The 16,217-nt window shown below is 40.0% G+C and overlaps 1 protein-coding gene across 4 annotated transcripts in view; it reads right to left on the bottom strand.

Moving 5' to 3' along the window:
* Positions 1-2,797: 2,797 nt before the first annotated feature.
* LOC103181551 (collagen alpha-1(XV) chain) overlaps positions 2,798-16,217 on the bottom strand; it is a 166,151-nt gene continuing 152,731 nt past the window's right edge. For all 4 annotated transcript variants that reach the window (XM_042332513.1, XM_007898120.2, XM_007898122.2 and 1 more), the window contains 11 exons: positions 15,525-15,614; positions 14,866-14,906; positions 14,100-14,216; positions 9,530-9,674; positions 8,137-8,201; positions 6,185-6,313; positions 6,043-6,102; positions 5,903-5,944; positions 5,164-5,361; positions 4,489-4,601; positions 2,798-4,149 (listed from right to left, as the gene is read on the bottom strand). In XM_042332513.1, coding sequence (XP_042188447.1) covers positions 3,930-4,149; positions 4,489-4,601; positions 5,164-5,361; positions 5,903-5,944; positions 6,043-6,102; positions 6,185-6,313; positions 8,137-8,201; positions 9,530-9,674; positions 14,100-14,216; positions 14,866-14,906; positions 15,525-15,614 — 1,220 coding nt within the window. In that variant the 3' untranslated portion in view covers positions 2,798-3,929. The remainder of the gene's footprint in view (positions 4,150-4,488; positions 4,602-5,163; positions 5,362-5,902; positions 5,945-6,042; positions 6,103-6,184; positions 6,314-8,136; positions 8,202-9,529; positions 9,675-14,099; positions 14,217-14,865; positions 14,907-15,524; positions 15,615-16,217) is intronic.

The following is a 16,217-nucleotide window of genomic DNA, read 5'->3' as shown; positions in this document are numbered from 1 at the left end:
TGGGCAAGTGTGGTGTGTCCCTTTAGGGAGTGACTGCACATTTTATTCAAGATACAGGGAAATTTCAATGGATACTGCATAGGTGGCATAGCTGGAACTCAATCTGGGATTTGGATACTCTTAAGCATGATGATGGGTTTCTCCATGTGTCAAGACACCCAGCTGACCAAAAAAAAGTACATTGCTTATATGTTTACACATGACTTGATTTGAGGGAAAGTCTCCATTCAGATTATTTAATGTCTATAAAAGTCCAGTCAGTTTAGAGCAGTGCAGGGTAGCAAGGAGTCTGAAATAATGGATATTACCAGTTAAACACTGAGATTCTCTGAGCTGTATCAATGCACATCTGTGTGTTATTTGTTGACCTACTGAATCAATCCCACAGTGTTACAAAGTGATAACAGAGGTTCTTTAATGTCCCCTTAGCTGGCCTGCAGGGCTTTTACAGTGGAGTGATTTTCAGGGATCACATTCATCATGTGTGTGTAAACGTGTGTGTAAATTTTCTTTGCTACTAAATTCTATTCTGCTTACCTAGGGCTATCTACAGATTGTCAGAGAATCTTGCCATTGCTCTTTCAATGGTATCAGTTTAAACAAAACTTCTAATAATAATAATCCTTGCATTTGAGATGGCGCCTTGTCACATCGTCGAGACATCTCAAAGCTCTTCACAAGATATATATATGCAAAGTAGATTGAGTGTGCATTTTGTGTGGGAAACCCTGCAGCCAGTTTGTGCACAGCAATGCCCCACAAACAACCAGGGAGTGAGTGACCAATTTTATTTGGGGGATTGTTGGCAAGGACACCGGGAGAAACTCCCTTCTCTTTTTGAATAATGCCATGGGATCTTTAATATCCCCCTGAATAGGCAGACGGAACCTCAGTTTAAAGTCTCAACCAAAGAACAATGCGAACGCCCCCGCCCCTGCCCCCACGCGCCCCCCACCCACACACACACAGCACTGTATTGGGAGTACCAATTATGTAAAGTTCTTTTGAAACACAAATCTGTAATGAATTATTGGTCTAAACGAGTGGGGGATTAAAATCAATAATAGGGCAAATTGAATAACTGGCCAAATTGTTGCCATAGAAGTGGTTACGTATATGCAGTTTGCAGACTCAGTGCTATAAATGGTACTGACCTGCAGGATAGTGGCTGAGTTTGACTACCTGGCTCAAAGGGCATTGTAGCAACCAATTTTGCTTAAATGCTTATTTTACCTACCAAGGTTGCGTAAGCGCTGAAAGGTTTAGTTTGTGCCTTAATGTGTCACATTTGTTTTCATCCTGCATTCAGTAAGTTCATTTTCTGTCAAATCTCAATGCTGCAAGTTGAACAAAGTTGGTTGCTAACTACTGTAGCATGCATCAGTGAATACTTTTGCACTTTGGGGATGCCACTGAACAATGCAAAACTGTACTGGTGCGAGATATCTGCAGGCATTGGCTGAACGATTTTAGTAAAGGCCTAAATGTCTAGCTCGTCCATCACACACTATGGGCAAACAATGAGATTTTATTTAAAATTACAGAGGCTCTCTGGCCATGACAGTACAGTATCTTTTATGTCAGGAGAATATCTCAAACTGCTTCACATGATATACTGTGAAGTGTAGTGACTTTCTATTTTGTAGGCAAATGCAGAAGTCAATTTTGTTCACAGCAATGTGCTGCAAACAGCCGTGAAGTGAGTGACCAATTTTATTTGGGAAATTCTTGACCAGGATACCAGAAGACCCTTCTCTTTTCAGATAGTGCCAAGGGATCATTAACGTCCATCTGAACAGGCAGACAGGATCTTGGTTTTAATGCCTCAACTGAAGGATGGCACCACTACAATGCAACATACCCCCAGCACTGCATTGGAGTGTCATCTTAGACTATGTGAGTTCTTGTCTCGAGGTAGGGTTGGAGCCCACAACCTTATGATTCGGAGGTGAGATTACTATCAACTGAGCCAGGCTGACACATAGCAAAAATATCTGGAGCGGAAGAGACAAAGGCTTCAGTCGTTGGAGAGACAAAAAAAATAAAAGGTGGAATCTAATAAGGTCATCATCATTACTCAGAGGCAAGAGTGCTACAGGTCAATCAGGCTGACACTTTAAAGGCAGCAAATGTTTCTCAGTAGAGCGGGTTGTTTAAGAGTGTGATGTTGCATGTTGAGAAAGATTTAAAGGAACAAGATAATGCTCTTTGTGTCTGTTTTCAAGGCTGAAATGTCCTGGATTATCTAGCTGTTCCTCATAGCACACACTGCAGATCATTCTCATTGCTCTCTGCATTGCCTTTCAAGCCTGGATGGTTTCCTTATGTTACAGTGATCAGAACTGTACACAGTACGTCAAGCGCGGCCTGACAAAAGCACAGCACAGGGTGAATGTGAAATTCAAGGTCAAATCTTTCCGTTTGGCAATAACAATATTCATATAAAACCTCTGACGTTAGTAACATTGAAGTCAATTCGCAAACTCATTTCAACAATTCATTTTCGCCCACAAAGTATACAGTCAATTCACTTTACTGAAAAGGACTTTTCAGCATCTTATGAAAGGCGTATAGAGATGTAATTTGTTCTTTACAGTATATTCTGTGAAGCACTTTAAGATGTCTTGAAGACATGATCAGGTGCTATATCACATGCAAGGATTATTATTATAAGAAGCTCTGACACCATACCAAATGTAATGATTATTATAATTATTGTTAATAATATAAAGTGATCCTATTTAAATGTGAATTGATGAATGCTGAATTTCAAAATGAGACACAGAGAAAAAAAATCTGTAAAAAAAAGTATTATGTTTATTCAGAGTGTGAAACATCCTTCATTTCAAAACAATCTGATTCAGACGTTTGTCTCATATATTAAAAAGGTTGCTGATTTATGCAAAAAATTATTTTTCTAGTGTGATAGTGGAGCCTATGGAATGTACTATAATCTGCGTGGTAAAATGATTATGCTGGAAAAGAAAAATGCCTTTTCTAAAATTTATACTAATCGGATATAAATTCACTGTGAAATAATTTTACTGTTCTATAGTCTACTGCCCCTTTTTTCTTCTACAAAATACTGTAAGGGAAAATGGTTAAGCTTATTGATTTGTAGTAGTATAACTGCATTGTAAAAATAGGTTAAACTCAAGAATACAATACAGAAGTGTAGAAGCAATAAATACAATGTAGGTACTTTTGCTTAATACTGCTTTCAGAAACATTTGAAGATGTTAAAGAAAAGTCCCAGTTAATGTGGAAAACAGCATTGTTAAAAACACCTATATGTGCATTAAAATACTTTATAAGGTACCATTATACAGTTTAGTAGTAAGAATCAATGATTAGTTTTACAATGTACATTAGAACCAATCATAAAGCATTTGCACACTGAACACAGCCCAGTAAATGACAGCACATTTACAACAAACCTACAGCTTGTATTTTTCGCAGTGTTTGCACAAAGTTCCTTCATGATTGAGGCTGGGATGAAAGATGAGTGAGTATTAACACTGAAGTATTTTTGCAGTGCATGTGCATGACTGTATGAGCTCAACTTGGCTTTGTAGAAGTTGAGTAAAACGCTCTGATAAATAGTCATTTTTAACAGCAACCCCATGATTGATTTATTAGCACCGAAGCATCAATGAAGGTGGTTGGGGAAACTGTGCAAAACTGGAGTCTTTATTAGTACAAATCAGGCTTACGTTTGAAATCGGCCAATGCAGAGTTTGAGGTATGTCATCTTTGGCTTCTATTTCCATGTAACTTTCTGTAAACTTACAATCTCATCAGAAAGCAATATTTACATCATCCAGGCATTCACATATTTATAGAAAATAACAGTGTATTATCCATTTTCTGATTTTCTGATGAAATTGTAGACTTGATATAACCCAAATCGTTCACATCTAGCTGTTGACTTATTTTCTCCTCCTCTGGTCATGCATGTAACTGTTTTCAATGCACAGAACAACAAAGTTATTGGCACAGTTGTACAGATGCTGAACCAGTAGTTTCCCACTTGACAGTGGTGAGGCCTTCCCGGTAATCACCATGTCTGCTCTCCGCCAAGCTTGACAGTAGTTCGTTGGGACACCGGCTCCGTTTTCGTTTGACCCATGCCATATTATTTTGTGAGGCCTGGAAAAATTGGTGTTGGATATTTCTTTTAGTTTATAACAATGGAGAGGTTCGAGAAGACAACAACAACATCTTACATTTATATAGCTCCTCTCACACTGGGTAGCATTCCAGAGTGCGTGACCGTGGTGGTGCACGACTCCGAGCCAGGGGGTGAGGGGTGATCGTAGGTACGTTCGAATAGGTGCAACCTGAAAATGGGGAAGGAAGGTGCAAGATGGAGAGATAGAGGAAGAGTGTTCCAGAGTTTCGGGGCGTAGTGGCCACCAATGGTGGAACGAAGGTCACGAGGGACATGCAAAAGGCCTGAGCCAGTCGAGCAGAGGCATAAAGACTTACCAGGATGGATCTTTCATGATATTTCTACCATCGAAGGAATAAATAGGAATGTTTGTGTCGAACGCGGCACGGCTTTTAAATATGGCCTCCCAGTTGGCGAAGAGCACTTCCCCCTTTTGAAAATAATGTGTAAAAGTGAAAAACGGTGGAGATATTTTGGGCTAACGTTCGAGGAGCTAACAGACTGATTGAGGTATAAATGGGCAAAATGCATGTACTTACACTTATACAGTTCTAAACTCACACACACACGAAAGACAAAGTGTGTTGTCACCCACCTCTCCCTCCTCCCACCCCACCAATACACAAACACACAGTTTTTTCATTGGGGTTTAAAATGCATCAATTTCAAATGGATTTCCCCTTTCATGGAATCTGAGTGGGAACTCCTTGGAATTGGAAATCTATCGCACATAGAAACTCCACTGCGAACACATCATCTGTCCTTAATCAGGTATCTCTAATAAAGACCCCATTGTCTCAGGCTCCCAGTTCCTATATCCAAAACAGCTAATGAATATTGATCTGAAATATGGGGGTAAATTTGTGACGTTTCTTTACATAGAAACCAAGCGTCGAGAACTTAGTAATTGATTGTAAAAAGCCTTTGTAATTTCACTTTTTTCATTTTCTAGCCTCTGGATTCAGTGAAAGCTGACGTCCAAAACCCTTTACCTTTAGGTTGACAATTGGCATCTTTACTCTGTCAGCCTTCCTCACAATGGTGTACAGGTCTTGTAGATGAGAGGATAAGAAAGCCCGATAAGTTGCCATTGAGCCCATTGCTCGAGCTTGCTGGAAGCAATGAAAATCAGCTCCACGGATGCCTTGCATGTTACCAGAGAGAGGTGTATTCAATGCAACCAGGTGCAACTACCAGAGAAAACAGAATAAAAGCTTTGTTGTAAAATAAAAATACAAAACGAATCAATCATACAAAAAAATGACCAGCATTCAATCCTTCAAATCAACACCAGAGCCTCAAAATTCTTCACAGGCTTAGCCTTAAGACCATTGTCATTAACATTTAAGATCGTGCAGCATTTTCAATTGCAGTATTCAATTCTCCCTTAATTTGAAAGCTGTTTTACTGCAGCGACATTTAATTCACACTAACTTCATTTCAAACAAAAGTTACTCAAAACTACTTCAGAAAGATGGATGGAGGCAACTTAGTTGAAAGTCCTTCCAGGCTTCACTGGAATTACAAGAGCAAACTGAAGCTGTCAGTCGTGAGAGGCCTATCAATGAGATAGAATGCAAACAGATCCAAGCTGGTCAGATCAGGCTCTACAATGTACTAACTCATTGAATAAATTCAATATTGTATACTTGCAAATTATACTGAAAAGCATCGCCATTTTCTAGACCTTGAATTTGATATTAACCGTGATGTGATAAATAATGCACTTACTGCTGGCTTTTCGTTATTTATCTTGGGGAAGGAATTTGGTGCCTGGAGCAAAAGGGGAAAAAAAGGATAAAGGTTTGAAAATATTCACTTCTTCAAATTTCTGGTTAAAATTATGAGCAGGTTCAAAAATTCTTACATACTGGGAGATAGTTAAGGGCATTAAATGGATCATCAGCAGGGGCAGGAACCAAATCGCCAAGCTGCCAAGAAATAAAAAGGAAATGTTTAGCACATGTGGCAGACATCATAAAGTCCACATTGAACCAAGAAATTGTAAGGTACCTGAAGCTTCCTCCAACCATTGTAAACTCGGATGTAAAGATCACCTCTCTCCGAGACATAGCCTAGAGAACCTTCAGACACAATATAAGTTGTCTTGTGCATAAGATCCACATTCTTGAATATGGTCACCTATTCAGAATGCATGAAACAAAACCAGTTTAGACATAGCCACAGATAGCAAACTCAGAAATTTTGCAACAGAGAATGTCATGGTGACCCTTCACTTTATAATTTCACTAAAAATCCTTGGTGACAATAATGGAGATTCAGATATTTTATGCAGTCTGTGCGTTGTGATAGTATTCACGTCATAACTATGTCAAGCTCAACATATAGGAATTCAGGACAGGAGCAGGTTCTTTGAACTCGCTCCATGTGACTTAATCTGTGAGGAATTCCGAATTAATTCTCATTCAGTTTATATTTGAATCCAAACAAAGATTCTCTGAAGCCTGGGGCCACTGAGTAGGTTATAATAATAATAATCCTTGCATTTAATATAGCGTCTTATCACGTCTTCAAGACATCTCAAAGTGCTTCACAGAATATACTGTAAAGTGAATTGACTGTGTTTTGTGAGTGAAACTCGGCAGCCAATCGCGCACAGCAGAGTCCCACAAGCAGTTATGGATTGAGTGACCAATTTATTATTATTATATTTTAAAATATATTTTTGAAGGGATTATCACCCCCGGAATAGCGATCTGTCAATCGACTAACAACCGGGTTCCTAGTTACTGCTAGGTAAACAGAGATGTGTGGGGTAAGGGAACTTGCCCTGTCTGGAAATCGAACCCAGGTCCTCTCGCTTGCGAGACGAGTGCTCTAATCATTAAGCTAAAAATTTGTAAAAATATCTTACACGATAAAGAATATCTCAAAGAACTTCACAAACTGAGTGCAATTAGAAATGTCATGGATTGGCAGTGGAATGCTCAGTTTGGATACTCTTAAACATGGTGATGGGTTTCCACTTGTGTCTGACATCCAGCTGACAACTCCACCCAAAAAAAATCACTAACTTTTATTGATTTCCCAAGTTGCCACCTCCTGTACAGAGCATGGCACTGAACAGATAATAAGAATCAATGCATACTTCATCCAAGAGTTAACATATTTAGAATCTGTGATCGCATGCAGCAGTTCAGAAATAGCCACGTAAATCATCACTCTGAAGTCAAGGGGATATTTCCCAGGTGCTCGGCTCCAAGCACAATATGTTTGGAGCATATTCATCTCTGAGGATGAGTGCTAGCAGAAATGCATTTGGCTCACAGAAGGAAACCAACCAATGTTACTATTTCACTTCGTCAGTTCTGAAAACTCCTACCTGGGTCCTTCTTTGTTTAAAAAAAAATCACTATTATTATTATTATGACTATTTATGAGACACTGCCGTGCGCAATTGGCTGCAGCTTTTTGCCAACAAAATACAAAGTCAAGTCACTTTATAGTATATTCTGTGAAGCGCTTTGAGATGTCTCGAAGACGCAATAAGGCACTATATCAAAATACAATAATTACATTATAATAACAAGTCAAATATTTGGAATATAAAAGTAAATGGTCCATTTGGACTCACTCTCTGGCTCAGATGGTAGCACTCTAACCTCTAGTCAGAAGGTTGTGGATTCAAAGCCCAATTCAGGACTTGAGTGCTGCTTTGTTAGAGATGTTATTGTTTAGATCAACTGTTTGAGGTCCCAACTTCCTATTCTTTAGGTGGGCAACAACGCCATTTGAGAAAAGAAGGGAGTTTTCTGAGATAAATTGACCTCTTGGCTGTTTGTGGGATGGATCTTGCTATGTGTAAAATGGCTTCCTACAAAAACAGTGATAGCACCTGACAGCAACTACCTGTGAAATGCCTTGGGATGTTTCAATGTGATAAAGTGATATAAAAATGGAAATACAATGGTTGTAAAGATTCTTACGCTTATCTTTCAACTTACTGGGCTTCCTGTGCTTGGTGGTCCTGGTGGTCCCGGTGGTCCTGGGGGGCCTGGAAGCGCAACAGCTGAAAATATAAAGAACGTTTTGAGCTGCTGTACTAATTGTATTACTCTGTAATACTGACAAATCTGCTTAGAATATTTTTTAACCATACAGGTCTACAGCACAGAAGAAGGCCATTTGGCCCATCATCTCAGAATTGGACAATTTTTTTAAAAAAAAGTCCATCTCTGAATTCATGCTGATATCAGGATATGCACCTTTCTATGTTTCTGCACGGAAAGTCAATTTGTAACTGTAAGTTCAAGATCCTCGACCCCACTTTTACTTCCCTCCAGGTTTACCCACTCCACCTCTGTGGCCTTAAACTCTACCAACCCGCTCATTCCTTTCGCTTGGCTACTTCATGCCCCCTGGCCTGCCCACCCCATTATTGGCAGTCAGGCTTTCACTCTTTCTGTCCGCATTCTCTGGAACTTTTTCCCAGAGTCCCTTCGCCTCGATGCTTACCTCGCCTCCTTCAAGGTCTGTCTCAAGACCTTCCTCTTTGACTGCGCCTTTGGTCATCTTCCCCCCCCACCTCTTGGCCCCCACCATTCCCGAACTCAACCCCCAGCTCAGGTCCAAACCCTCGAATGGGACGTCCTCCCAATGTGAAACCACAATGTAAATGCAATTTGTTATTGTTGTAATTCTATCCTGTCCTTTCCCCAGTTACCCCAATGTCTTTGAGTGGAACTAAATGCATAATTCTCTGGAGAGGTTCGGCTTCTCCCTCCTCCACCCCCTCTTATAAATAAAAATAAAGTCAAACTCTGGATCTTGTAAGAAGCATTGGAGCTGGGTCCCTGCTTGAATGCTGATCTTTGTTTCTGCTTCTCTGAAGCTAGATTGTGGCTAAAGGCAGTGGCGGGTCAGAAGTCGATGTCAAAGCACAGTTCTAGCAGTGAGCCAAACTTGAATTTAAATCTAAATTATTTAAATTATTTAAATTTAAACAAATTTTCATGCAAGGGGTAGTGGAAATCTGGAACTCTCTCTACCAAAAGGCTGTGGATGCTGGATCCATTAAAATTTTCAAGACTGAGGTGGATATATTTTTTGTTAGGTAAGGGTATTAAGGGTTATGGGGCAAGGGCAGGTAATTGGAGTGGAGGTACAGCCATCAGCCATGATCTAATAGAATGGCGGACAGACTCGAGTGGCTGAATGGCCTACTCCTGTTCATATGTTCCTATTAATATTCTGCAAGATTGGTTATATAGAAATTTCTGTTGCTGATCACTGCAAACTAAACCCCTGGCCTTGTGTCATGAACTTCCATCGTTCCAAATCCATTGCACTGAAATGTCATTTTGTAGCAATGAAAATGGACATTTGAGACAGGCTTACCTGATCCAAAGACCCCCGCTGCTCCTGGGGATCCCGGGGGTCCCGGTCGTCCTGGTGGTCCTACAATCCCGTAACCTGGGGATCCTGGGACACCAGATCTCCCTGGTGGTCCCATTGGTCCCTCGATAGATTCCCCCTTGGGTCCCTGTGGGGCAAATTAATTTTTTTTACTATTCAGCAAATAACATGCGAGTTGAGAACTTTCTCACAAACTAGATGAATGTTTTATCGTCTCTGAATGATAGTGTCTTAAACCAAATTATTAAGCTCTATAGCGCAAGTCATAAAGGAGTGATTGTTTTGGAGGCAGAGGTAGCTCACTGGGTGAAAACCTCAAGTTACAATGCATGGGGTACTGGCTCTGCCCATCATATCAAACTGTGGTCTAAGTGGTATCAATATGTCAGAAGTATTAGTGACGGAAAAGAGGCAACTTTAAATGAGGAATCAAAACATTGACATCAATGGACAATGGTGAAAAACATTTTTAAAAATCCCAGATTACTCAGATAAATGAAAGAGATGAGCTGTCCTTAATATGAGCTAAAGCAAGTGAACTGAATTTGAACACACTTTTTTTTAATATACAAGTTGTTGCCACTTGTATTGACTATTGAAGGCAGCCAAGCAGATGCGCAGATTGCCCAAGCCATTAACAAAGTGCCAGCAGATGGGTCTATGTAAGCAAGACGTCAATCAGTTACCCTCCCAACGGAGGAATCCCTGAGCTGTTCATTACTAGCTGACAACTTTCAACACACATCACATGTAGGCAGGCTGGTATGTGAGTCACGACAAATGGCCCAATCTAACACTGCCAAGGCATCCTGCAGTTAACATGACATACAACAATAACCTTTAGAGCCTCCTACTGATCGCCCTTCCTCCATATTACAGAGTTCTACAGGTTGGGAAAGCATAGGGCTAGAATCGCATGTCTTTTATAGAACTAAAGTCAACCCAAAGCATGTATTTATTACATACAGCACGCATTACAACAAACATCGGGTCATTTTTAATAAAAGTTAGGTAGAAAGTTGGCCTTTGAGCCCATCAAGCGTCTTCCACCCATTTATTAGATCATAATAGATCTTCTAAACCTATTTTCTCTGCCTTTTCTGCATACCCTTGAAACCCTTAGTTCAGCAGATTATTGCCCCAACTATAAATATACCTTCCTTTTAAACATCCCAATTGATGTTGTCTCTTGGAGAACATTGGGTTATGTCTGTAAGTAGTGTTCTTTGAAGAATATTGAACTCTAAACACAAATAAATACTCCATTATCCAATATGGGATGACTGCTTAGAACATACTGTAGCCACCTCAATAAGGTGGACCTTCTCACATGCATTGAGTACATACATCAGTTTTGACCATGCTAGACAGTAGAAAGACAAAGAAATAAATGGAACATTCAGGCAATGTGGAAGTTTGAATATTCAGAAAATGAACATCAAATTACACCACGTTAGAAGGAAAATCACATTGCAGTAATGGAGGAAGCTTTACACGCCTAGGTTGGAATACAATTAAAGACCACAAAATACCACACCATACTGTAACTCTGAGTGAGCTGGGCGAGACTTGCAGTGAAACATTATTATTATTATAAAAATGACAAGTGGTGAACAAGGCAAGTAAATTGGGATTCAGCCAATGACTTGGTACTTATTTATTTACTTTTTTGGATAGACAGATGAACGGTTGACCAAATCGTTTCTATGATTAAATTTAGAGTATGAGGAAAGAGCAGGGAATTGGGATTGGGATGACGGCTCCTTGGAGATGCAAAAATAACTAATGTGAGCATATTGAAACAGTTATGAAATGTCACATTTTTCACTTTAGGGAATGGTATTGAGTGGGGAGCAAGCAATTGACCACAAAACTGCTTGCACAATTACTCTGATATTTATGTTTCAAAACATGTGACCATAAATCATGGAAATCACTTTGCTAATATTGTAAGAAAATGAGTTCAATAATATATCCCAAGAATTGGCACAATATAAGAAAATAATGTTTCCTATAAAAGATTTTCAAGTGTTGATGTTGAGCAATTTACCATTATTATTAATGACTGCATGTGGTGGAGTTAAATCCATTAGTTGAATGTTTTTGGGACGTCCTCCCGACATGAAAGGCACTCTATAAATGTAATTTTGTTGTTGTTGTTTGGAATCAGAATTCATTGCTTACCACCAACTTTAGCCTGTGTTTCAAAGCCTTGGTGAGACAGAATCCCACATAACGTCACACTGGAATGCATATTTCCAGCAGCAGGACTCAAGACTTCAGACTAGCGGAAAAGAACGTTACTGTGGTGGAATAGACACATGTTTTTTTGATTATATTACATATTGCTGGCGTGCAGAAGCACTGAGCACCTGGGAGCTAAAGCAGCAGCCTGCTACATGAGGTACATCCGGTTTGTGAAGGAAGTTCTTCATTGTGAGCCAAATGAAAAAAGTTAGTTACTGAGAATAAAGATTGCTTCGTTTCTTATAATCCTTGCGTTTGATATAGCTCTACAGCACAATGATATAGCACTATAGCATAATACAATGGAGTCCTGTAGCTCAGTGGTTAGAGCACTCGCCTTGCAAGCGAGACACCTGGGTTCAAATCCAGGCAGGGTGAAACCTTAGGCAAGTTTCTTTACTCCACACGCCTAATAATAATCCCTCCAAAACAAAACAATAATAAATTGGTTATTTTCAATCCACGACTGTTTGTGGGACACTGCTGTGCGCAATTGGCTGCCGCGTTTTGCCCGCAAAATATATACGGTGAATTCACTTTATAGTCTATTCTGTGAAGCGCTTTGAGACGTCGAGAAGACGTGAAAAGCGCTATATCAAATGCAAGGATTATTATATTTATTAATACCGTATTTGGCAGCTAATTTGCATACAGCAATGTCGAACAAATGGCCATGAGGTGAATGACCAATTGGACCAGGAAGATTGTTGGCCAGGACACTGGGGTGGGGGGGGGGTCAAATATTGCTATGGGATCTTTTAATATCCATCTGAGCAGAGCAGACAGGACACTCTGTCTCGTGTCTAACGACGGTACATCTGACAATGCAGGGATTCCTTAGCACTGTATTGGAGCCTCAGTCTAGACTATTTGCTCAAAGTCCAGACGTGCTGCATGAACTAAGTTCTGAAAACACCACATCTGGAAGTGACTCACTGAAAGGGTGGAACTTCTTTTCTCTTGCAAGTCAAGTGAGCAGATTCTATGAATATAGCAATCAATATTTCTGCTCTCTCCAATACACCCGTAGGATTCAAATGTTCTTAACACCATTGTTTAAAAATGTAAAATAACACAAGTTTCCACACGCCTGTAAAAAAAATGTAAAAATATTTGGTCACTCAATCCACGTCTGTTTGTGGGACACGGCTGTGCACAACTGGCTGCAGCTTTTCGTCCACAAAATACACAGTCAATTCACTTTACGGTATATTCTGCAAAGCGCTTTTTTTCTGTAAAATACCAAAGTAAATCTTAATAATAATTTCAGTAACCTGTGAAAAGTAAACACAGCGAGGGAGTAATTTCACCTGGGCCTGAATTTACTTAATTTTATTTATCAAAATGTGGCAAAGTCTTAATTCAGTCTTAATTTTGTAGCTGGTTTTCTGTAGGCTCTTTTAAGAACTGCATAAAACAGTCTGATCTGCCTGTTTAGGTGGACATTAAAGACTGCATGGCAAACACTATTTGAAAAGAAGGTAGTTTCTCCCAGTGTGCTGGCCAACAATACCCCAGATAAAACTGGTCATTCACTTCTTGGCTGTTTGTGGGATATTGCTGTGTGCAAAATGGCTGCCGTGAGTGCCCATTAATTCTGATGGCATTTAAATATCAAGCACTTCAAGAAGTTTTGATGTTAAAGGTGCAATACTGAAGTATAGGAGTATTGATATTATTCCTATGATTTTTTCTGGCTTAATTTCTTGCCCTGCAGTGAGAGTGGCAACTTAGCATTTTGCCATTTCACTGATGAGTTTCAGTCGCTTACGTTTTCCTCTCCCTTTCTTCCTCCAACTTTGTGTGCATTTGGGGAAAAGAATTGGAAAATATTTATTAGGCTTGGCCCATGGATTTATTATTTCACATTTCAAAACATGCACCACAATTGGTCACCCCATCGCAGCTGTTGGTAAAAGTCGTGCCATTTGGTGACAGGTTCAATATTTTTATATATAAACAGTGTTAACAGAACAGTCTATGTTCCCACTTACATAGTGAGACAACGGACAATTAACTCCTAGGGTAAAAACAATGAAGCCACTTTCAAATTCTATCACAGAAACCACAAAACAATGTACTTCTGAACAGTGACACATTGAGCATTGTTAAAGGAATAAGTTTATATTTTTTTTGATCAGCCAGGACTCTGACACACGAGAAATCGAGAGCATCCCGAACAAATTGAGAGTTCCTTCTTTACTCTTTGAAGTTGAGAATAAGGTTTCAGGATGTTTATTCAGTTTGAATGGGTTAATAATCAAAGATTACAGTTATATTTATATAAACAAATGAACAAACTTACCACTGGGCCAGGTCTCCCAGGAGGTCCTGTAGGTCCGCGGGAACCTGGCATGAACAAGCCACCCGAGTCTCCCTTGTCACCTTTCGGCCCCATGGCCCCGCCATCTCCTTTTTCACCCTTTGAAGTCGAGAATAACATTTGAAGATGTTTAACTCTGCTTGAATTGTTTTCGATAATCGAGGATTAAAGTTAAGACTGTCAAAGGACAAGGATGATGGCACAACAGCTGTAAATTTTTCCGATCTTAGTCGCTTCCTCAGCAACAACTGTCACAAGGCAACAACTGTCTCCCCACCCCCCCACCCTCTACACTCGCATCAGGTTTGGTATGATTGAGCACTGAAAGATCAACAAGACAAGCACACCACTCAGTCGACCGGCTTTTGGGTATGAGCCTTTTAATTAAGTTGGGAGGGAGGGGGGAGGTTCTCTATGGTAGGTAGTTGCTGTAGTGGGACACCTCCGGGAGCAGGGTATCTCGCCTTGTCAGAATTATTACAGGATGATGATCTTTCACACACTGCTCATTTTCCACCCCGAGCGCACAAAACACTGAGCCGCACTGGAAAATGACACCACTTTGCAAGGCTAAGCCTTCTGTGATGGGAAGTCGACTCGCTCAGCGCTCACTTATGAACAGGAAGGCTTTTTCTCCCTGTACTTCACAGTCCAGCTCCACATAGCACTACGAACACTACTGAAAGGAAATATTAATCAAAGCCACCACTTCACTTAACATTTCATTAGGAAACCAGACACTGCTTACCTTGTGGCCATTCCCATAACTGCCAAGGAATGAATAAGGACCTAAAAAAAGCAGAAAACACTATTAAATATTTAATGGATTTTGTTGGCCCGTCAGAATCTCCACAAAAATCCCCTCCCAGGTCTTCCCATCTGTCACAGCATGTTAGTTTTACATTCCCCAGTAAAGACATTAGTAAACTGCTGTGCGCAATTGGCTGCCGAGATAGACAACAAAAAACAACTTGCATTTATATCGCACCCTTCATGCAGGTAGTATCTCGGAACGCTTAACAGTGGCAGTGCTTAATGCTGAGCCAAGGATAGAGGGGAAGTGACCGTAAGCACGGTTGAAGAGGAAACCCTTCAGGTGTTGTTTTCAGGTAAAATCCCAGACAACACCTACCTCAGAAGCACAGCAGTGAAATTAAATTGCTGCAGGGTATAATTAAATCTCATAGCTATTAAAATCCCCACTGTGACTTCAGGTACTTGGGAACCTCAAAATGTTTCTCTGATTCCAAGTTAAGTAGCAATGTTTGAAAAATCACAGAGAATAATTGTTATTTAAAAGACAATAGTTTGAAAGCTCTAAAAAGCGCAGTCAGTGTTTAAATTGCAGGGGCTGGAGGGGGCAGGTGAACATTTTCTGGGATTTAATGTAACAAAAGAGTTAGATACCTGGTGGCCCCGGTGAGCCCTGGTCCCCTTTATCACCTTTACTACCACCGTTTCCAGGAAAGCCCACTGAACCTTTCTGTCCCTTTGGACCTTCGGGAGTGAAACAGAGAGAAATTATTATTCAACTCAATTCAAAACATTACAACAATAATAACAACTTGCATTAATATTGTGCCGTTCATACTGGCTAGCGTCTCGGGCAGTTAAATTATCTTAGAACAAATGTTCTACATATGTTGTACTGCAAGAAACGATTCTGAGCCAGAATGGTTTGTGATCCAGTTTGGAAGCCAGTGCGTCAACAATCTTCATGACTTTAACTTTATTTTGCCCTAAAATTTAAGTTTCTGCAGAATTGTGGAAAATTCTTAAATTCAGTCACGTGAGTTAACATTGAAGTCTAACACCTTTGCTGACGTGTGATTATCATGGGGAAATTCCATTTGAGGCACTAAAACGTAACACTGATTGAAAGTGAAGCCCAGTAATTTGGAAGCTTGTTCATTTAAAGAACTGTGTGAAAAAATGTTTTCCAAATTAAGACTGAATTAAGACAATTGCCTTATCTAAAATTGTATCTTATTTAAGATACGGTAGTCAGCAAGGGAGCAAAGTGGGAAGAGTAGGATTTGTTTTACACAAGAAGGTTGTTAGGACGTGGAATGCCCTTCCTGCTGTAGTTGAGACAAGATC

The sequence above is a fragment of the Callorhinchus milii genome, unplaced genomic scaffold, assembly GCF_018977255.1.
Source record: "Callorhinchus milii isolate IMCB2004 unplaced genomic scaffold, IMCB_Cmil_1.0 Scaffold2, whole genome shotgun sequence".
NCBI classification, from domain to species: Eukaryota; Metazoa; Chordata; class Chondrichthyes; order Chimaeriformes; family Callorhinchidae; genus Callorhinchus; species Callorhinchus milii.
Note: the sequence above shows the minus strand (reverse complement) of the source record. Positions and strands in the feature narration are given on the sequence as shown.